At 33.1% G+C, this 23,136-nt stretch overlaps 1 protein-coding gene across 2 annotated transcripts in view; it reads right to left on the bottom strand.

The window, feature by feature from the left end:
- The window catches only part of ELP4 (elongator acetyltransferase complex subunit 4), a gene marked incomplete at both ends in the record, with an annotated part of 241,013 nt that overhangs the window by 161,192 nt on the left and 56,685 nt on the right, over window positions 1–23,136 (bottom strand). For both annotated transcript variants that reach the window (XM_080714478.1, XM_080714479.1), the window contains 2 exons: window positions 4,707–4,791; window positions 17,490–17,624. In XM_080714478.1, the coding sequence (XP_080570604.1) occupies window positions 4,707–4,791; window positions 17,490–17,624 (220 nt within the window). The remainder of the gene's footprint in view (window positions 1–4,706; window positions 4,792–17,489; window positions 17,625–23,136) is intronic.

The raw sequence follows: 23,136 nt of genomic DNA, 5'->3' as shown, positions 1-23,136 counted from the left end.
AAAAAAGCTAGAGTTATTATCAATATATGTTTGCCAACAGATGTGTTTATACTAAATTCTACTGTTTGGTTATTTTAACTGAACAAATGTTTTGTAAATGTGTTCCTCAGAAATCTAGCAAAATTTCTGGGCAAAAAAAGAGGTGTTAGCAAAACTTGGCAAATGCAAATATTTAGAAAATCATTACTACAATTCTGATGAGAAAAATAATATCTTGTGAAGCCAAGATCTGGGAACACATACCACTGAAGATCCTGAATTGCTTCCGTAGCTGTTGCTATAAAGTAACACTAATAAAATTTGTTAACCAATTAGTTATTGTCTAACAGAGTATACCTATTTCTTTCATGTAATAGATAAAAACTAAATTTGTGTATTCCTTTTTGAAGCTGAAAAAAGAATTTATTGAAAAAAAAAAGTAGAGAAAATGAGTAAACACTGAAAGAAGTGGAAAATCAAGGGAACAGTAGTTAGGTAAGATGAATAGCATAGACACTGGACGATATAGCTAATTAGATGTATGATTTGGGGCAACACATACAGTAATCTCTTGGCATCCATGGGGAACTGGTTCTAAAGACCCCTGTGGATACCAAAATCTGTGGATTCATAAGTCCTTTAAATAAAAAGATGTGGTATTTGTATACAATTTCTGCACATCCTACAGTATACTCAAAATCATATCTAGGTTAATTATAATATCTCTGCAATGTAAATGCTAAGTAAACAGTGGTTATACCATATCATCTAGGGATTAAGGAAAAGAAAAAAACTCTATATATGTTCAAATATAGATATAATTTTTCAAATATTTTCAATCCACAGTTGGTTGCATTCAGAAATGCAAAACAGAGAGCCAACTGCACATTCTTGAACCTTAGTTTTCTCATCTTTAAAGTGAAAAATATAGTCTAGAATAATGTGGTTTAATGCCAAACAGTTCTCTGAATGTGTAAATGAACTGAATGGCCTGGATTGACTCCAAGGAGTAAATTTCAGAAAAAGGAATTTACTCAACACTTTGGAAAAAACTTTATGATGCCAAGGACCTGAAGTAAAATAATACTACTATGACAGCTGGTCTAATTCTCCTTTTGGTTCTGTTAAAGTTAAGACAGACAACCATCCAAGACACCCCATGCTATGATCTCAATTGCCCATAAAAATTATTTTTTAAATTTCTTTATTACTTGAATGAAATGATGCAAAAATACATTCAAAGGCATATGTTAGATATATAAACATATTTCTGGCAAATTAGTGTAAGATAATTATAAAATATGATATGATATTCCTTTTTCTTTATTATTCCAGACCTAAAAATTTAAGTGAAATGACAAAAGTTTAAGTCCCACTTTATCATCTTCAAACTTAATCTTGTGATAACAAGTTAGGCGACCCAAAGAAAGAGCAAGCTAGAAGAGAGTGTGAAGCTTACAAAACACAAAAGTCTAAATGTTATAATGAAATGCAAAGGTAAGAAGAAAGCAGCATCATAATATTGTTTTCCTTGTCAACATTTTAGAAGCTAAAGATCAGCGACATTGTAATCACTGTCCGTCTGTTACTGTTGTATCAAAAAGTCTGCTAAACTTTTCCAACAAAAATGCTGTTGGCCATGGATTAGAACTATAGAAGTTTAGTGGCTTTGACAGATACACTGACATATGTAAACAGAAAGAATAAAAATATTAAGGCAAAGAATGCGTGTGATATTTAAGTCAGTAGGTACACAACACATCAGAACATAATTTCTGTGTAATTTGATAACGATCATACTGTGTGGCATGATTTTTTTTTTTTTTTTTTTTTTTTTGTGGTACTGGGAATGGAACCCTGGCTGCACTCCCAGATCTATTTTCTATTTTTTATTTGGAAACAGGGTCTCTTAAACCCGCAAGGCTGGCTTCGAACCTGCGCGATCCTCCTGTCTCCACCTCCCAAGTGCAGGGATTACAAGCGTGCGCCACCATGCCCGGCGCATGATTACATTTAAAACAAAGAAACTTTTATAACTGACAGCTATTTTATTGTACTACACTTCTTAGATATTTGAAAATCACAAATTACATAAAATTATGACAGCAATTTGTAAATGTTTCTACCCCCAATACCTTTACCAATGAGCAACACTACTTCATTGAATACTAAAGTTAATGATGAAGTCGATTATAATAATTCTTTTCCAGTCAGTCATGGTGACACACTTCTGTAATCTCAGTAATTGGGAGGCTAAGACAGAAGGATTGCAGGTTCAAGAACTGCCTCCGCAGCATAGTGAGAATCTCAGCAACAAAAACTAAAACTAAAACAAACTAAAAACTAAAACTAAAACAGGGCTGGGAGTATAGCATGGAGGTAGAAGGCCCCTGGGACCTTCAGTACCAAATCTTCAGTACCAAGAAGAAAAAGAAAAAATTTTTTTCCCTTAGAATGTATTTCTATTTGTTGTCTCATACCAGTTCAGTTTATTTGAAATGTAGTGATAGAGAAAATAATATACAATTTCTTTTTTAAAAAGCTATGATTTATTTCAGTGTCAAGACATTATTTTGACTTAGAATAATATAATTCGAAGTAGTACCTGATAGATGCATTTTTATGTCTTCTTAAATTCCTCTCAAGTTTTTTTTTTTTATTTGTATGTGGTACTGGGGATTGAACTCAGGGGTATTCTTCCTTCAAGCTATACTTCCAGCCCCATTTTTTATTTTTACTTTGAAATAGTGTCTTGCTAAGTTCATGGAGGTCCTCAGTACTTGCTGAGGCTGTCCTCAAACCTGTGATCCTCCTGTCTCAGCTCCCAAGTATTGGGATTACAGGTATGTGCCACCACATCAGGCAAATTCATCTAAAGTTTCTGAGACTGATATATTAGCTACATATTTATCACAGTATAATCTACCATTTATTAATAAATTTATTAACTATATATGTCTTAATTCTAATAAAATTAGAAGTGTATTTTTATAGTAACCTAATGCTGCTTTTAAGCATTCTTGCTATTCACCATAAAAATGTCTATCTTGAGCTGGGCGTGGTGGCGTACGCCTGTAATCCCCGTGCTTGGGAGGCTGAGACAAGAGGATCACACAGGTTCAAAGACGCCTCAGCTATTTAGTGAGGCTCTCAGTAACTTAGTGAGCCCCTGTTTCCAAATAAAATATAAAATAGGTCTGGGAGTATATCCTGGAGGTAGAAAGCCTTTGGGTTCCACCCCCAGTAGGACCAAAAAAAAAAAAAAAAAAAAAAAGCCTACCTTGTTCAATACTTAAGAAAGTTAATAGTTACAGAATGAATCTCTGGTTTATTGTGTATCAATTTTCATAAAAATATTGTTTCTTGAAAATAATCTTTTTTGTACCCTAATACACAATTCAGAAAACAAAAATTTCACTCTATTTCAAAATTGGCTTACTTATTACAAATTCTCAGGACATATTCGGGTGTGTGTGTGTGTGTGTGTGTGTGTGTGTGTATGTGTGGGTGTCCCCTTTTGCTATTTCTTGTCTTTACTTTTTACATTCTTTTATATAATTTCTTGCTCTCCGATGTGTCATCATCCTGTTAGAGCAGCAGTTCTGCACACTGTACCATAGGAACTGTTATGACATGCCTGTTTCCATAGTTACCACAGTGAATGGGGAGAGGTGTCTGTCAGGGACCAATTTACTTCTCTAGATGAGTGCTGGCACCAAAAAGAAGACATAGTACTCATAAATCGTAGCTAGTACCAAATATAAAATAGCAATGAGCAAAATAAAACTGTATTAATTAAAGGCCATCCACCAAACTATGATATACATGAAAAGACATCTATAGATGTCTCTGATTTATCAAACACATGCTAAGTAGTCTCAACCTAATATTAAACTGGTTAATTGAAACATTTAAAAATTATTTTGCCACAGAGAAATTGTTAAGTAAAGCTATAGGTGTACAAGAATATTTTAAAATTAATTAATATCCAATATAGCTGAAATGCCAAAAATCAGATTTTTTGCTTCTCTGTCTTCTTCAATAAAAATAATGTTACTTTGGACATACTTCTGCAAAAATAATATAAATGCAATACAGATCTTTTAGTTGCAAATGCAATTAAAATCACTGAAGAGAAATTTTGAACAGCATAATATCTAGAAATAAAATTTTTCTCATTTTGTGTAAGTTAAACTAACCAGAACACCTTGATTAGTAGGAATTTGGTGGATGTTTTTAGAGCTACAGAGAATAGTTAAGCTATAACATTTTTAATATAGATAATGTATCTTTTATTCAATAAAACTCAAATATAATGTAATAAGAACTAAAATCTTAAGAGAATCCATACATATGAAGAAATTTGAAGTTAAGGCCTGAATAACAGAAACATGAACAATTTAGGTTGGAAAGAATTAATCTTGTAGATTTTAAAGTAATTTTCAAAATTTAGCTACTTATTAATTCCAGAGCTAAAAAGATATATTTAAAAATAATTAATGTTGACAATACATATGTATATCTTATGCATATCCATTGAGAATTTAGAGAAAACTGTAAATACACATTAATGGTGAAACTAAGGCTGCTTATCTCTGCTTATTTACATTGTCTGTGCTTGAAAACAGCTTGTTCACTGTGAATTCTTCTAAGACCTTCTGGGTCCCCCCCTAGGGAACTGGGAAACAACATACAAGAATATAAAAGGCATTGAAAGTACTGGATACCTGGGGATTGGATCCATCAAATCCTTCCTCATAAATGATGTTCTGGATAAAATGAAGCAGCTTTGTGTAGCCATGGTTCAAAGAACTGTTGGTAGGAAATGGTTCAAATACATAAATGGCCTTATTACATAGCAAGTTTAAAACATCTACACTAAAAATATTAACAATTCAATGACATACATTTATTAGATTACTTAAATATGTGTCACATTAGTATTACATAATCCTAAAACATAAAGGGAATGCGTTACAGCACCCTCTAACTTGTTCAGTGTTCTTGACACCATGGAACTATAGAGATGTGTGCAGACTGAGAGGACTTAATTATGTCAGGCTTAGTTACCTCCAAGAAAATTAATGATTTAATGAAGCAACCTAAAAGATGAAACCACTAGAGTTTTCAGGAGTAATCATACATAATTAGCACACAGATAATGAACTGCTATGTCAAGTACACCTGAATCAAAGTCCTGATCACCTGAGCCCACATTTACCAAAGTTTTAATTTTCTTAGAACAAGTTGATAAAAATAATGGTAACTTAAAAACTTTATCTTTTAGGACACATCAAGACAAGTGAGTATAATTTTTACAGAATTTACTGTTTATCCACTTCATCTGTTAGAAGAAGACAAGTGTTTGTAGTTAAGAGGATCACCTAAATTATATTCTACATGAACATTAAGATTAATATTACTAGTTAAAAATATTTCACAAATGCTATGAAATAGCTCAAAGAAAATTTAGTAAGAATAGAGAACATCCGCTTTACACTACCTGAAGTTAAGATTCTGCATAATGAAAACCTGTGTGTAATGGCTGAAGATTAAATGTCATGATAATGAGGTTGTAGAGTTGAGCTATTCATAGACACTGATGTGCTTGGTGCTGTAAAAGCTATACATGACCTTAGAGATACACAAGCATTTGCTTTACTGTGATCCCAAGTAAACCAATCACACAGGTAGAAAAAACTAGGAACTATAATTTAAAGTATGCATACAATAGTAAAGAAGATGAAAAATTAGGAAATAAATCTGTTTGTTTAGTACAAAATCAGTGGTAGGAGGTTCAGCAAAAAAAATATGTGTAACTCTGTAAATATGTTATTGAACTGCCACAGCTAACCTCAAATTATCTTACAAAACAAGACAGAAAACGAGAATTAATGCTCTTCTGTGCAAAACAAATATGGTTCCAGATAACAAAGGATTTGGTAGTATAGTTGTTTCTCATATAGCTACTTCTCTATTTTCTGTGAAAATAAAGTAGATTACATGGACATATTTTATTTTCATCTACATGAGTGAGAAAATGTGTCTAAAGTAATATTCTGTAAGGTCAATTTTGTGACTATTTCATATCTTAAGATACATTTGTCTTGATTAGCACAATTTTCAGGACATAGGTCTACTGTTTGAATGAAGTACCTTCAGTTCCTTTCTGGGACAATTAGCTATGCACAGGGGTAAAAATAATAAAAACTAAGTCCCACCTAGATTATAAGAAGAATTGCAATGAAACATTTGATGAATGCTACCCAGAACCTCCTAATCCATAGATAACACATCTACCCAAGATTATTATTATTTTAAGTAATAATAATAATAATAATAATAATAATAATGGATCTTGAGATATTTGTCTTTCTGTGCTTAACTTATTGCACATATTACAACATCCTCCAGTTTCATTCATGTTGTCACAAATGACAGGATTCCCTTCTTTTTAAAGATCAAACAGTATTTCACTGTGTGTGTGTGTGTGTGTGTGTGTGTGTGCATGTACACGCATTTTCTTCACTCATCTGTTGATGAACATTTAGCTAGATTCCAATCTCGGGTACTAAAATTATGCTGTAATGAACACAGGAGTACGTGTGTCCTTTCAACATACTGCTTTCATTTTCTTAAATGCGTACTCTGAAGTGAGATTGTTGGTTACAGTAGTTCTATTTTTAATTCTTCCAGGAACCTTCACAGTATTTTACTAAGCTATATTCCCCACCAACAGTGTAAAAGGGTTTCCTTTTCTCTATATTCTCGCCAAAACTTATCTGTTATCTTTTTTTTTTTTTTTTTTTCTTTGCGGTACTAGGGATGGAACCCATGGGCATTCTACTTTCAAGAACTGTGATCCTCCAATCTCAGCCTCCTAAGTGCTGGGATTACAAGCATGGCCACCATACCAGGCTTATCTGTTGTCTTTTTCATAACAGGCCTACTAAAAGGTGAAATGTGTTATCTCACTGTGGTTTTAATTTGCATTTCTATGATCATACTGATGTTGAACAATTTTTTATAGACCTGTTCTCCAGTTGTATGTTTTCTTTTGACAAATGTCTATTTTGGTGATTTGTCCATTTTTAAATTGGGTTGTTTTCTTGCTATTGAGTTGAATTCCTTACATGTTTCGGATATTAACATCTTATCAGACATATATTTTCTTCCATTCTTAAGAACATCTCTTTAGCCTGTGGATTGTTTTGTTTGCCATGTAGAATAGGGAGGTAGTTTTTCGCATGAGAACACAAAACATAAAGACAATACTTCTTAATTGCTTTAACAATGACATAAGACAATCCAATCACCAACAATGCTTAGAACGTGTAATAGATTTATCCAACTAATTAGAGTTTTAGGAAAATAAAGCCTTTGATGAAAAAATGGGGGATTATCAATATATTTAGGTATATTAATTATAAGTGTTAATTTTAGATATAAAGGATTTAAAGCAAATCAGTGATTGATTTCGATATTAAAATGCCATGTACTGTTAATTATATATCTTCTTATACTAATCTTTGTATTAATATTTGTAATAATATATTTTGCTAAAATAAATATATTCTATTTTTACTAAGTAAATATATTCTATATAAGAGACTGATTTTGGTTAGATCCATTGGTAATGTCTCTTAGCATCACAGGTTAACATTTTATTAATGCAATAACCCTGTGAGGTAAGTGTGATCACCATCTCCATTTTATGGTTGAAAAAATTAATGTCTACTGGAAGCTAGGTGGTCTGTCCAAGGTTGTGAAACAGTTAAGTGATATAAGGGTCACTAAAAACTCAATGTCTCTAAAAGTTAAATTACTTGCTCCTTTGGTTATACTGAGTTCTCTTGTGTGTGTGTGTGTGTGTGTGTGTGTGTGTGTGTGTGTGTGTGTGTGTGTGTTAAGTCTTTTAAATACCTTGTATATTCTAGGTATTAGTCCCTCCATTAGAGGAATAGTTGGTAAAGATTTTTTCCAATTCTGTAGAATTTCTCTTTGGATTCTTGGTGGTTTGATGGTTTCCTTTGATGAACAGAAAGTTTTTTCTTTAATGCTATATCATTTATTAATTCTTGTTTTAATTTCCTAAGCTTTGGTGGTCTTAATGATTAAGTTTCTACCTGTAACACTCTGTAGAAGTGTTGGACTCATGCCTTCCTCTTGTAACTTCAAAGTCTCTGATCAATCAAATTTTGAGGTCTTGGGTTAATCTTGAGTTGACTCTTGCAGGGTGAGAGTTAGGGATTTAAATCTATTTTTCTACAAATAGTAACCAGTTTTCCCAACACCATTTGTGGAAAAAGCTGTCTTCTCTCCAACTTGGTACCTTTGTCAAAAATCAATAGGCTATAAGTGTGAGTTTGTTTCTGTATCTTCTATTATTTTTTTATTCTGGTCTATGTCTGTTTTTGTGCCAGTACCATACTGTTTTATTATTATATATAGTTCTATAGTATGATTTGAAGTGAGGAATTTTGATGCCTCTTGTATGGATTTTATTGCTGAGAATTGCTTTGCTATTCTGAGTCTTTTGTTTCTCCCCACTGGATATATCCTTTCAACAGATCAATGATCTTGGTCCACAGTCACCTTTTACTTTCTTGTGCTTTTCTAGCTCTTTTGTACTTAGGGAAACTACTATTTTTTGTTTATCCAACTTTCCATTGACTTCACATTTGCCTCAGTGTACCTACAGCCAGAGAATGGCTCATTCAATAGATTGGTCTGACTTTAATTCATACTCACAAATCTCAACTGACTCTTAAAGCTCTATACACTCTCATTCTCCTAGAAAAAAGTGTTACAATTTCTCAATTTTATTCAAACTCCCAGTATCTCTTCCTCTATCTTTATTCTTAGCTCATGAGCTTTCAATAAGAAAAAGAAATACCCCCAAAATACACTCAGTACTATGTTTACCTACCTGTTATAAACTGACTGTCATGTTCCCTTCCCCACCAATCCACACATTGATCCTAATTTGCAATACTATTAAGAGGTGGGCTCTTTAGAAGGTGATTAGGTCATGAGGCTGAGCCTTCATGAGTGGGGTTAGCACCCCTATAAAAGAGGGTGAAGGAAGCCTGTTTGCTCCTTATCCATGTGAGTTGATAACAGGAAGATATCCCTGTATGAAGGAAGCTACCCAGTTTATGGTATTTTATGGTAGCAGTCAAAAGGGACTAAGAAATTACTCATCAACATTTGTACTCACATACACGTTTTATCTTCCCACATGTTGCCACACATAAACCATCTAAATTCTTAAGCAGGCCAATATATTCTGATTGTTTCCTTTGCTGTGCGGAAGATTTTTTATTTGATGCTATCACATTTATTTATTCCCATATTTATTTCCTGAGGTTTAAGGGTCTTGTTATGGAAGTCTCTGCCCATTCTATACACTGGAGTGTTGGCCCTATGTTTTCTTCTAGTATTTGCTAAGGTTTTGGTTTAATTTTTAAGTCTTTGATCCATCCTGAGTTGACTTTTGTGCAGTGTGAGATATATAGGTGTAATGTCATTCTTCTACATAGGGAATATCCAGTTTTCCCAACATTATTTGTTGAAAAGGCTATCTTCTCTACAATACGTTTTTCGTATCTCTGTGGAAAACCAAGCCCTGGGAGAAACAACAACAACAACAACAACAACAACAACAACAACAACAACGATGGCGACAACTTCCAACCAAGATTGCTATATCCAGCAAAGCTATCTTTCAAAATTGATAGAGATATAAAAGTCTTCCAAGATCAGCAAAAATTAAAAGAATTCACGACTATTAAGCTGGCACTATAGAAAACACAACACACATAGAAGAAATAAAACATTAATTATAGAGCCAGAGAAGGGACAAATTCTATTAGAAGAGCAACTAAATAAAAGACTAAAACTGAATCAAGTAGATATGATATAATTAAAAATGAAAGAAATAATCACTTCTCTATCATAACACTGGATATAAATGGTCTCAAGTCAAGTTAAAAAATTTAGAGTAGATAAAAAATCAAAATCAAACTTTATATTGCTTACAAGAAACTCACCTTTTATGCAAAGATATTCACATGCTAAAAATAAAAGGATGGAGAAAGATATTCCATGCAAATGGGGACAAAAAGCAATCAGAGATAGCTACTCTCATATCTGACAAAGCAGATTTCAAACCAAAGCTTATCAGAAAAGACAAAGAGAGTCACTTTTAACTCAAAAGGGGAACAGTCTGAGAAGACTGAGTAATTAAAGATGTATTCCCCAAATATCAATGTTGCACCAATTTATATAAAACCAATAGTACTTGGTTTTATAACCAAGTAGTGATTTTGTATAAAATTAAGACTCAGACTTCAATGCAATAATACTGGGAAACTTCAACATACCTCTATGAACATTAGATAGGTCTAGATACAAAATTAGTTAAGATTTTTTAAACCTAAAGAACACAAATCAAATGGACCTAACAGATATGTATAGAACATTTCACCCCAAAAAGCTGAATTCCATTTTTTTCAGCTGCTCATAGAAGTTCTCCAAAATGAACCATATTCTAAGCTACAAAGCAATTGTAAGCAAATTCAGAAAGGCAGATATAATACCTTGAATTTCTTTGAATCATAAAATGCTAAAAGTAGAAATCAAGAGCAAAAAGTTACAGAAGATTAACATAAATACATGGAGACTGGGAATACACTTTTGAATGAGGACTGGATCGTAGAAAAAAATAAGAGGAGAAATTAAAATATTCCTACAATCAAACAAAATGAAGATACAACTTACCAAAATCTCTGGGACACTTTGAAAGTGTGTGTGTGTGTGTGTGTGTGTGTGTGTGTGACACTTTGAAAGTGTGTGTGTGTGTGTGTGTGTGTGTGTGTGTGTGTGTGTGTTTTACTGAGAACTGAACCCAGGGGTATTCTATCTCTGTGTTAAACTCCCAGTCTTACTTTTTTTTACTTTTAAATAGGGTCTTACTAAGTTGTAGAGGGTCTTTCAAATTGTTAAGGCTGGCCACAAACCTATGATTCCCCTTTCTCAACTGCCCAAGTACTGGGATTACAAGATTACAAGTGTGTGCCACTATGCCCAGGTAAAGATGGGTTTAAGAGGAAACTTTATAGCCTGATTGCCTACATAAGAACAAAACAATAAAAACATCAACAAAAAATAAAACTAGAAATATTCTAAATAAACAACCTAATTATAAACCGGAAGGCCCTAGAAAAACAAGAACAAATTGGCCCCAAAGTTAACAGAAGACAGGAAGTAACTAAAATTAAAGAAGAAATTAATATAAAATAATTAAACAAAAAGTTTTTTGAGAAGACAAAAATGATTGGTAAAAACTTAGTTAACAACTAAAAGACAGAAATGACCCAAATTAATAAGAGATGAAGAAAGACCTATCATCAGAGGAAAAATAGATATCCACAAAATCATTAGGATTATTTCAAAATTCTATATTCATATAAATTGAAAAACCTAAAAGAAATCTACAAATTTCTAGATATATACAAATTATCTAAATTGAACTAAGAGAATACAGACAAATTAAATAGGCCAATAAAAGGTAAGGAGCTTTTATCTACATAACTTCTGAACTTTTAGTCTTACCTAGGAGTAATGGTACTTTTTTTTTTTTTTTTTAATTTGGAACTAGGGTCTCTGAAGCCAGCACAGCTGGCTTCGAACCTGGGCAATCCTCCTGTCTCAGCCTCCCAAGCGGGGTGGGGGGTGGGGATTACAATCATGTGCCACCACAACCAGCTAATGGTAAAAATCTAAACCATAAAAGACTTATGTCTTCCATAAATCCTTTTCCTTAAGACTCAAATTTCTATTTATAGCTTCTAAACATACGGCAGTTCTTTGCTTCTCAATCTAAGAAATTTACATTAAAAAAAATGTATTCTTAAACTGGGAGTGGTGGCACATGCTTGTAATTCCAGCATTTGGGAGCCTGAGACAGGAGAATCGGAGTTTCCAGACAGCTTCAGTTACTTAGTGAGGCTCTTTGCAACTCAGTGAGACCCTGTTTCAAAATAAAGAATAAAATATAGGGCTGGTGGTATAGCTTGGTAGAATGCCCCTGGATTCCATCCCCAGTACTGCAAAAAAAAAAAAAAAAAAAAAAAAAAAAAAGTATTCTTATATGGCTATGTTTTAGGATACTGGTTGTCTGACAAAATTTTTGTGCTAAGAAGACTGTAGTTATTTGAGTTACTACTATATTTTGTGCATTGTTGCACCAATTTATCAACTATCAGCTAAACACCTATGTCCTAGATCCAAGGAATAAATAAAGACAGCAAAATCCTTTCTTTGAAGGATGTGCAATGCTTGAGGGGGAAGACACACATGTAGATAGTACAAATAATTACAGTATATGCGATCTGACAGAAGTGTGACAAAAGTAAGTAGAATTGAACAGGGAGCACGACTACATTGTATGTAAGAAAATATTACAGAAGGTTTACTGAGATCCTATTTAAGTTGGTAAGGAAGCTAGGCAGAAAAAAAATGGGATGACTTCTAAAATCATAAGCATTATTTCTATCCTCTTTCCACTGATCTGATCTTGTCCTATAACCTCCCCCAAAGATAACTGATTTTAACAGAATTAAGTTCATTCAATTTAATCAGTATAAAACTTAGCCAATATAAAAATAACTAGTAGCTAGGCATGGATGGGAGATGGGAGGATCCCGGGTTCACAGACAGCCTCAGCTACTTAGTGAGACCCTTTGCAACTCAGTGAGACCCTGTTTAAAATAAAATATATAAAAATAGGTCTGGGGGTGTTGCTTGGAGATAGAATGCCCCTGGGTTCTACCACCAGTACCTAAAAACAAACAAACAAACAAACAAACAAACAAAAAACCCCATACACACTAGTGATGTTTGATAAATATGTAAAAAATTCTACTTATAACTATATGCAATCTCAATATTCTAGATCTAAAGTAGCTATAATTAAAAATAACATTTAACAATATAGCAAGTATAATAGTTTACTCAATTTCTGCTATGGTTTGAATGTACCCCTCCAAAATTCAAGTGTTGCCAATGTGACATTTAAGGGGTAGAAACTATAAGAAGTAATTAGGCCATGAGGACTCTTCCCTCCCAAACAGGATTCAAGTCCTTATAAAATGGTCATTGTGCACAATTTGAGGATAGAACTCAGGTCAATTTTCTACCTTCTACCATGTAAGGAGACTGTATTTCTCCTTCAAGGGTTACAGCAACAGGTGTTATCTTGGAAGTAAAGGATAGACCTACCACTACCCTGATCTTAAGACTTTTTTTTTGGTACTGGGGATTGAATCCAGGGCATTCTATCTCTGAACTATACATCCAGCCCTTTTTATTTTAAAACAGGCTATTGGTAAGTTTGTAAGGCAGGCCTTAAACTTGTGATTCTCCTGTCTCAGCATTCTAAATGCTAGGATTACAGGCTTGTTGCACCAACATGCTTAGCTCCTTGACCTTGAACTTTCTAGCCTCCAGAACTGTGAGAATATACATTTCTGTTCTTTATATATGAAGTAGATATTTTGTTAGAGTAGCACTAATAGACTTACAACAGGGGGCCATAAGGTGCCAGCCAAGTTGGCCACTAGCAGAGGCTCCCTAGGGTTACAGACAGTTCCTGCTGTGTATGCCTTCATGGCATTTCCTTAGTGCATGCTCTGGGTGAGAATGAGGACACCAGGATCTCTTGCTGTTTTATGAGAACTTCAACCTCACCAGACCAAAGCCCGACCCTTATGACATCTTCTGAGCCTGACTGCCTCCCACAGGTGCTATCTGCAAATACCCACACATGCGGGTTAGGGCTTCATCCTATGAATTTGGGGGGAACACAAACATTAAGTTGGTAGTAGTAGGTTAAACAGTATGTTAGCAGATTTCCTGATCAAGAGAAAAGCTGAGACAACTGTTCCAACTCTGAAGAATGCCAGTATCATTCTAGTGACATCAGCAAAGTTTAATTCAAAATAATATAAAAAGAAAAACTTAAAATACAGAATAATTCTCAAAATCAGCTTTAATATTCATTATTTTGTATCTCAGATTATCTGATTTATGACAGTGAATATCAAAGCTATCTTGATAATGTTGTTTTAATTTGAAATTTTAAACTGTATGTCTGAACATTTTCCAGAGGTAAACCTACCAATAATTTTAAATTAATTATACCAAATTTCAAATGACCTTCAGTTTCACTTATTATAAAAAATCTTTCCATGTTATCAATAGTGCCTTTAGAAATTATGAAATTATATATTCTATCCTCACATATAGTAGGACAGTCGTATCCTCTAGTCTTAATTATAGGAGAAGTATAGACAACTATAAGGATTAGCTTTATTGTTTTATAAATGAACCAGTAAAGTTCATTTTAGTGAAATGAGCACATGCTTTTCATAAATTAAAATAAATCTCACATGGTAAAGTACCCATTTTCAAAATTAATTTAATTACATGTTTAAAGTTTAATTACATTTAATTAAGCATTTAAGTTTAATATGAAATAAATGAATTATCAGTTAACTACTATGAAATGAAATACTGCCTCCATAATTAAAATCTATAAATTTTCCTATTCTATGTAAAACTGCTAGTTTTCAGAAAAGGTTCAGAAAATGTATATTTTAAAGTCTACTGGACTCCATCCTTACAGCTAATCATGGTGTAATTCTTCTGTACCAAGCTTGGCAAGCTGTTCATTTATTGCTTCAGTACACGGAGGCAGCATGGGGAGGAGGTTGTAGAAACTTGGGTTAGGTTGTTAACTTACTCACTCATAGCATGCTACACTGGGAAAGCTGGTATCTCTCACTTCAAGTTCCCTATAAAGTGAAGATAACAAGACTTCTCTCAGAGGGCTACTGGGAGAATAGAGTGAAACAGGCCATTAGTCAAATCCCTGGAATAGGTATTTTATTAATATTAATTTCTTCCCTCCCTTGGTTATTGAATGAATGAATAAAAGCTTTGTATTTTCCAGTATTAAAAAAAAAAAAAAGGTTTATCGGGAAGCTGAGACATGAGGATTGCAGCCAGCCTCAGCTACTTAAGTGAGGCCCTCTGCAAGTCAGTGAGATCTTGTTTGAAAATAAAGAATAAAACATCAGGCTGGAGGTGTAGCTCGGAGGTAGAATGCCCCTGGATTCCATCCCCAGTATCACAAAGAAAAAGTTTATACTTGAAATACATTTTTTAAATTACAAAAGAAACATTTTTGTTTAATTATATCATGTTATAATGCATGTACTACTTTTTTTTTTTTTTTTCCTGAGGTGCTGGAGATCGAACCCAGGGCCTCACACATACTAGGCAAGCACTGTACCACTGAACCACATCCACAGGCCACATTTTACATTTATTTCCCTAAGTACTACATGAATGGAGAAAGTTCAGAATTATTGGTAACACAGAATTCTGAGTGAGAAAGAGCTAACTTTGAACTTGGGTTATAACATTTACTATTGAAGAAATTATGGAAAAATTGCTTTGACCTATTTTCCAAACATACACACACACATGCATGTTTGGGCCAGTGGTAACAGTTGGAAATCAGTATTGTAAATATGATCATTCAAAATTAACAAAAAACATGTGATATAGCTTTATAAAGTAGTCAGTATTTGCCTTTTCTTTTTCCCTCACCCCCAATTTTTCATATAAGGATATTGATTTTCACTGAATTTAAGGGATTTGTTCAAGGATACATGAGGATAAGTTCAATATCAGAACATTTGTTTTTTGGGTGGTACTGGGGATTGAACCCGGGGCATTCTACCTATGAGTTACATTCCCAGCTCTAACTTATGGTGTGTGTGTGTGTGTGTGTCTGTGTGTGTGTGTGTGTGTGTGTGTGTGTGTGTGGTACTGGGGGTGGAACTCGGGGGCTTTTATACCTCCAGGCCATACTACCAGACCTATTTTATACTTTATTTGGAAACAGGGTCTTACTAAGTTGCTTTGAGCCTCACTATGTAGCTGAGGCTGGCTTCAAACCTGTGCGATCCTCCTGTCTCAGCCTCCCACGCGCTGGGATTACAAGTGTGCATCACTACACCCATCTCTCTTATGTTTTTATTTAAAAAAAAAATGGCTTCTCGCTAAATTGCTGATGTTGGCCTTGAACCTGTGATCCTTTTGTTTTAGCTTCTCAAACACTAGTATTACAGGTGTGTGCCACAATGTACAATTTAGGTGTTTTTTTTTTTGTTTTTTTATTTTTGCCCCTGTTGCTTAATCAGTTCTCTTTTCTCTATAACACAAAAAGGTAAAAGCAAAAGACATCAGAACTGCTGAATTAATAAAACAAAAATAGATAGGTCTGATAGATTAATCCTGGTTCCAACAGTTAAAAGCTGAGCCTCAGATAAATCATTTCTGTAAATTTTCATATCTTATTCTGAGAAACAGGAGTACATACTTTCCCAGAGTTAAATCAAGGATCATACAAGATAACAAATGTAAAGTACATAGTAGAGTGATATATAGTAGTCATTCATTAGTGGTAGTATTACTTAAACAACATCAAACCCAGCCATAAAGCAGAGAATCCCATAATCAAGTAAAGAGCTGTTTTTGAAACAGTTTTAGAAAGAGTAAGTAAAAAAGTCCTTACTAAATTCTAAGGTTTTATTTCTAGAAAAAAAACATGTAGATTTTTAAATCATTTTAGTTCACAACTTTCTGCCTACTAAATCTATTTACTGATTCATTTCATTTTAAAAATAATGGTTTATAGTGCTAAGGAAAAGAGAAGCTACAACCAATTCCATGGCTTACTGCAATAAACTGAAATATTCTTAGCATTTTATAAATTATTCAATATCAATTCCTATAATTTTCAGAGTTTTAAAATAATTATTAGCAGTATAAACAGGTTGAGTTATATTAATATTTAAAATTCTTTATTGTAATAAAGAATATATCATAATATTGTATTCTAAACTCTAAATTCTCTTGATCCATATAAACAATACTTTTTATTTATTTTATAATTGGAAACAGAAAGACTTAATAAATGAAATAATGCAAGAGTAGACATGTTTATTTTCTGAGTGTTTACCAAAAAATTAACAGAATTATTACTATATAATTTTCGATCTTAGATATTAGATATTTGATATTCGTTATCTACTTCGGGTTAAAATATCCTGATTTACAACAGTTTCATGTTTGTTTTTTTTTTTTTTAATAAAACTAGCAGGGATTGAAACCAAAGCCAGGAGCATCCAGACTTTTCAAGTTAGTTAGCCAGCCCAACAGTTACAAGTCCAGGAAAAAAAAGAGAAGGAAAAGGAAAATAAAACAACACATAATGAATTATTATGAAACATGTATAATTAAAGTTACATACTATATAGAAAACGAACATTTGCTATTAGGATATATACCTTTATATATGCATTCTTTCAAAAAGTATCATTAAAATGCATCCTATCTGAAATCAAAATTTGCTATTACATGGGCTATTAACTTACCAGGGTTCTACTTTAAGAGTTGAAGATACTTTTTGTGGAAGAAAAAATCCATGCCATTTTGAACCCTCCAGTAGTTCTTGCGGTATCCTTTTTGATGCATCGTAATAGTGACCAAATCTTGAAGATGATACTGGTCTACCCGTCTTTGGAAAAAAAAAAAAAGTATATATTTATATAGTTTAAAATTATTTTTAAACTACAATTATATACTAAATTATTTTTGTATACTAATTTTTCAATATACCATGTTATTTTTAAACTATAATTTCTTTGCTGTACATGCAGCAAAACAATGATATGCTTATGCATTTTAATGCTAATAAGGAAGAACTGATCTACATACACTTATTAAATTTCAAAGAAGCATATGAAACCCTTTATTATTTAAACTACATATAGTTAGGAATTAAATTTTTCATCACTTATATTTCCTTACTGCTGTTCTAAGTTTAAGAAGAATTTAAACACTTCTTTCCTTTTTCTATACTATATACCTTCCTAAGTTAAAAAGTCTCAATCTGCATAATTGGTAATTAATGTTTAAGATTCTAGGATTTAATAACTGAATGAAAACATTAGTTAAATTAACTCATTGGGAGGAGGTACAAAAGAAAACTAGGTATTTTATCATTTTAAAACCAAATGCTGACGAGATAATCTGTAAGGGTGTTCAATATCTCTTATAAACTTAAAATGAAGATTCTGGCATTAGATGTACTTACTACACTACACCAGGCAGGAACAAGGCACAGACAGGATAAAATGGAGGATATATGTAAATTACATTAGATCAGTAAGAACTTGGCACAATCATTAGTTCACTGGAAATTAATTTGTGCTCTCTATTAATAATTTCTCCAACAAATTATCTTTCCTGTAAGAAACTCTAATCTCTGTCAACAGTGAATTTATTTACATAGATTAGTAAAAGTACAATAACATAAATATAGCTTTAAATGGACTCTGGGCTGATTTTTCTCTTTAGATACATCAGAAAAACGCAGGCACACTTGCACACACACATGCACACACCTCAATCCAAAGTTGAACTGTTAACAAATTCCACTTGGCAATAGTTTCTACTAAAAGTTCTGAAATAATCTTATAGAATTTCCATTGTCCTAAATGCTACAAAACCAGCAGATTACAGAACAGCCAATAAACCCTGTCTGCAGAAATATACTAACTATAAATGGTAGGTTCTTCTCTTATGTTTTATTAAATGGCACTTATAAAATTTTGACAAGAAACAAACTTGCTTGGCACTAGATATTTGCTTCCAAGACTTCAAAGATTCATATTCTTAAATGCATATAGACATCAAATTACATATTTACATGGAATGAGATATTCTAAAACCTAATAGAGGCATTTCTTTCAGATTTACAGTATGGGTTTGACATATACTTTCTAAATAATATGACTGTTCATCCCTCCATAAGGTACTATGTATTTTTATTAATGAAAGATATCTAACAGTTGGCTTTTAAATGCACTAATATTTATAAAGTCATGATTTATCAGTTCACTATCAGAGTACTGACAAATAAATTATATGACATTAAAATATGTTTCTTAAAACAGGGCATAAAGTTTTTAAATGTAAAGTTATTAGTCTTAAGCAAGGTCTTAGCACTAGTCTTAAGCAAGGTCTGTTCTTTGGCCTATAATCTATTCTTTATCCGGATTATAGTTCAGAATGTTTTTACTGCAATCTCGGCTAGAGCTCATCTTTTCATTGTGTAAGTCCAAGCCCCCTTAATGTTTTAGAAAGGCCTTGACTAACTGAACTTTGATCTGATGTCTTCATTGAGAAAAACACCAGGTTGCCCATTTCAGATGCAAATCCTCCTAAGGCCCAATAGAATTTAGTAAAGACAGCAAAAAAGAAGAAACCAGAAGTTTCCAGGATCCTCTTTGAGAATCCTGGGGCACACTGGTGTCCTTAATCCATGCAGCAGCATGGATTAAGGTAGGTGATAACCTTTCCTGATTCAAAAGAATAAGCAGAGTGCCTACAAACTGGGTGGAGACTAGGATTTGGCTATAATAAAACACCATGCAATAAAAGCTTGGTCTATGTCAGAAGCCTCTGAAAAGGCCTCAATGTACCACATTCCCAGGCCTAGTGGGGAAGCTTGCAAAAGCCTACCTGAATCAAATAAGCATGAATAATCTATTTTAGCAGACTGGCCATGGGGAGAGAGAAAGAAAGAGAGATTTTTCACTTCTTTTAAGTTTGAGTTAATAAATTTATTAGTGGACTGAAGGTTCTTGAAGTCCTATACACTCGAGAAATATGCTAAATTGCCAAGAAGCAAAGTATGCTTTTTAAGTTGCCGTCTCTATTAATGTTTCTAATTACAATATTAATGTGATAGAAATCTGAGATTTGGAATGAATCAAGGCAGAAAATTGATTTCATGCTGTGACAGTTTAAATATAGAACACAAATAATTCATTAAAATGTAAAAATAAAACTGTAAGCTCTTCTCATTGTCATTATTATTAAATTATTTTAAAAAATAAGATTAGATATACCAGCAAATAATATCTACAAGGTAGACATGTAAATTTTGTTACTAATTAAAGGATTTAATCTTCCAATATAAAGGAAAATTAAAAAAATCTTAAGAGAAAAAAGTCTTTCTACTCAAGACAAGTGCTAAAATATAATGATTTCCAGAACAATATTTGAGGCCAAGAACTGTAAAACAAGAACTTAAATATTTACTCTAAAAATATTAGCTAAATGCTGCAAATATAATATTATATCCATAAAAACTGTCATCAATTTCATAAAATAGATGCATTTACACTTACAAATATCAAACTATCAACAATAATCAGTTTACTTAGTTTGATAATAATATGTTGCTTAGTTTTCCATTACAAAACATTCACAAACAACCTTTTGTCATTTGTGGAGGAGAATAAAATGGAATAGTAAGCAAATATTTACTATGCTAAAAGAAAATAAGCATGGGTGGGGGTACAGAACAGAGCAACAACAACAACAAAATACCATATTACACCTTCAGTATGTTAGAAAGAAAACCTTCAGAAATGAGTTGTGCTACAAACAAAAATCTCAATAAGGCATTTTATTACTGCAGTTCTCATTTCTTATTTCTCAGTATAGCATAATAAAGAGTAATAATCAATCAGAACAGTTACCAAACCACTTTGAGCCTTAGTTCAGTCCCCAAAACTGGAGCTAATAATTATTTCATTTGGCTGTTGTGAGAATCTAATGTAATACTGATGATTTTTTTTGCAAATTGTAAGGAACCATGTAAATGTTGTTATTATTATTTTGTCATGAATCAGAAAATCCATCAATGTGCTTTATAATTATGTTGCCTTATAGAAAAAGTGATATTTGCTGGCCATCTACAGATGCACGCATCTATCACAGGACTGTTGTGGTAGAACCGCTAAGATACAAAGCCAAAGTGAAATGAGAATTTAATATAATAAAGATTTAGTACACTTCTATGCCTTACTGGAGGCATTGTAAGCCATGGTAGTAGAGTTCGACCATATTAAAGTAATTAAATCTCAGCATATGCTGAAGGCTAGCAATTTGTGGAGTGAGGAAGGAAGAGGGGATGATGATTAGACAGAGAAGGAGAAGACATGGAGAGAGAATCAATCCACACAGTGAGGAAAGGGGACTGACTTTTTAAACTATACATTCTTTGAACTAGATGAAGCACTAATTTATTTTATTAAGCTACTGTTACTGATTTAAGTGTGCATGTTCTTACCATTTTGTGCATTCCTTAAGTGGCAACATGACTATATGCCTAAGACCTGGTGACAATTCATATTTAAGGACATCTCTGCTAATCCACATATCTGGTTTGAGACTACTTGCTTAATTTTAAATCAGAAAAGTGTTAACTACATGTGTGTGTGTGTGTGTGTGTGTGTGTGTGTGTGTGTGTGTGTTACTGGGAATTGAACTCAGGGACATTTTACCTCTATGCTACATCTCAACCTACTTTTATTTTGAATTTTTGAAACTGGGCCTCACTAAATTGATGAAGTTGACTTTGAACCTGCAATCCTCCTGTCTCAGCCTCCTGAGTCCTGGGATTACAAGTGTGTGCTACTATGCCCAGTTTATATTTTGTTTCAAGTAAAGTGATAGGAAAGGCAGGTTTTCTTTATCTCTTTTAACTGGAATAGCAAAATAAGACCCATATTCAGAAGGTTGATGAGGATGAGTGATAACTAAAGCCAATCAGTCTTGGTAAATCATCATATATAAAATGAGTGTGGGGTTGGGAATGTAGGTCACTGGTAGAGTGTTTGCTTCATGGCCAAAGCCCTGGGTTCAATTCCCAACACTGCAAAAACTAAAATAAAATTACTTTGACAGGCAAATACACATGCTGGTGACATTTCAAAGAAAAGCAAAGACAGAAGATGACTGTGTTTTTTATTGTAGTATTAAGGTAATTTAACTCACGTTAACATGTAACTGGTATAATATATACTTCATTAATCCATTCATCTAAGAAATACTGAATCATTATTATATCAATAAAACAAAATAGTCTCACCAACTGAGCTCACATTCTAGTAGGAAGAGATAGATTTGTAATAAAATAGACATATTATCTACCAACTTAATGGTAATAAATGCCTTGAAAAAAATTAAAGCTATGAGGATGATAGAGAAAGAGAAAGAGGAGAGAATGTAGTTTTATTTTATATTCAGTGACAAAAAACTCATTCCCGATACAGTAATATTTTAGCTAATACCTGGAGAATATGGGAGAATAATCTGGAAAAGGTGCTATAAGAAGAATACAATATATATTTTTTATGGTATTGGGGATTGAACCCATGGACATTCTGCTTCTGAGCTACACTCCCAACCCCATTTTTTATTCTTTATTTTGAAATTAGGTCTCACTAAGGAGCAGAAGGACTCACTAATTAGCTGAGGCTGGCTGCGAACCTGCAATCCTCCTCTCTCAGCCTCCCAAGTACTGGGATTACAAGTGTGTACCACCATGCTCGGCTAGAAGAACACAATTTTCAAGACACTCTAGCTTTAAACTTTGAAAATGAAGCACTGCTTTTAAATGCCAATATTTAATCCTGAGAAACTTTACCCTCATAGATAATCATGGCATCACAGGTATGCCATACTCTAAAAGGAAAAAATGGAATTAGCTCTACTTACAGTTTTAATATGAAATGGGGCAGGAATGTTCTCCAAAATTATAATTTTAAAGACACAATGGAGTTTTGAAGAAACAAAGTAGTTCCTTTGCAACTCTAAATCGAGTTCATAAGCCATAAAGAAGGCTTAAAGTTTCAGCTGCTTGCATTTTTGGTAACAATTTCACTTGAAGTATGTCCATGATCAGTGAAAAGACTAACACGTAATTGAGACAACAGTAAAACTGAAGAAAATGGAGGAAACACATGATGTATGTCATCTAAAACTAGACTGGTATATTGCCTTTACACAAAAGCTAAATTTAACTTATTTTTTTAATGCTTGCTATGACTCACAATGCAACACTAGAAAAATTAGGATAATGTCATCATCAAAGCGCCTTCATTAGGCCAAGGTACTGAATGAAGTAAATCTTCCAGACTGAAGACAGGCAGTTCTTTGCCGTTA

Source organism: Muscardinus avellanarius (genome assembly GCF_963383645.1).
Source record: "Muscardinus avellanarius genome assembly, chromosome: 1".
Taxonomy (NCBI): Eukaryota; Metazoa; Chordata; class Mammalia; order Rodentia; family Gliridae; genus Muscardinus; species Muscardinus avellanarius.
This window is presented reverse-complemented; position numbering and strand designations above follow the sequence as displayed.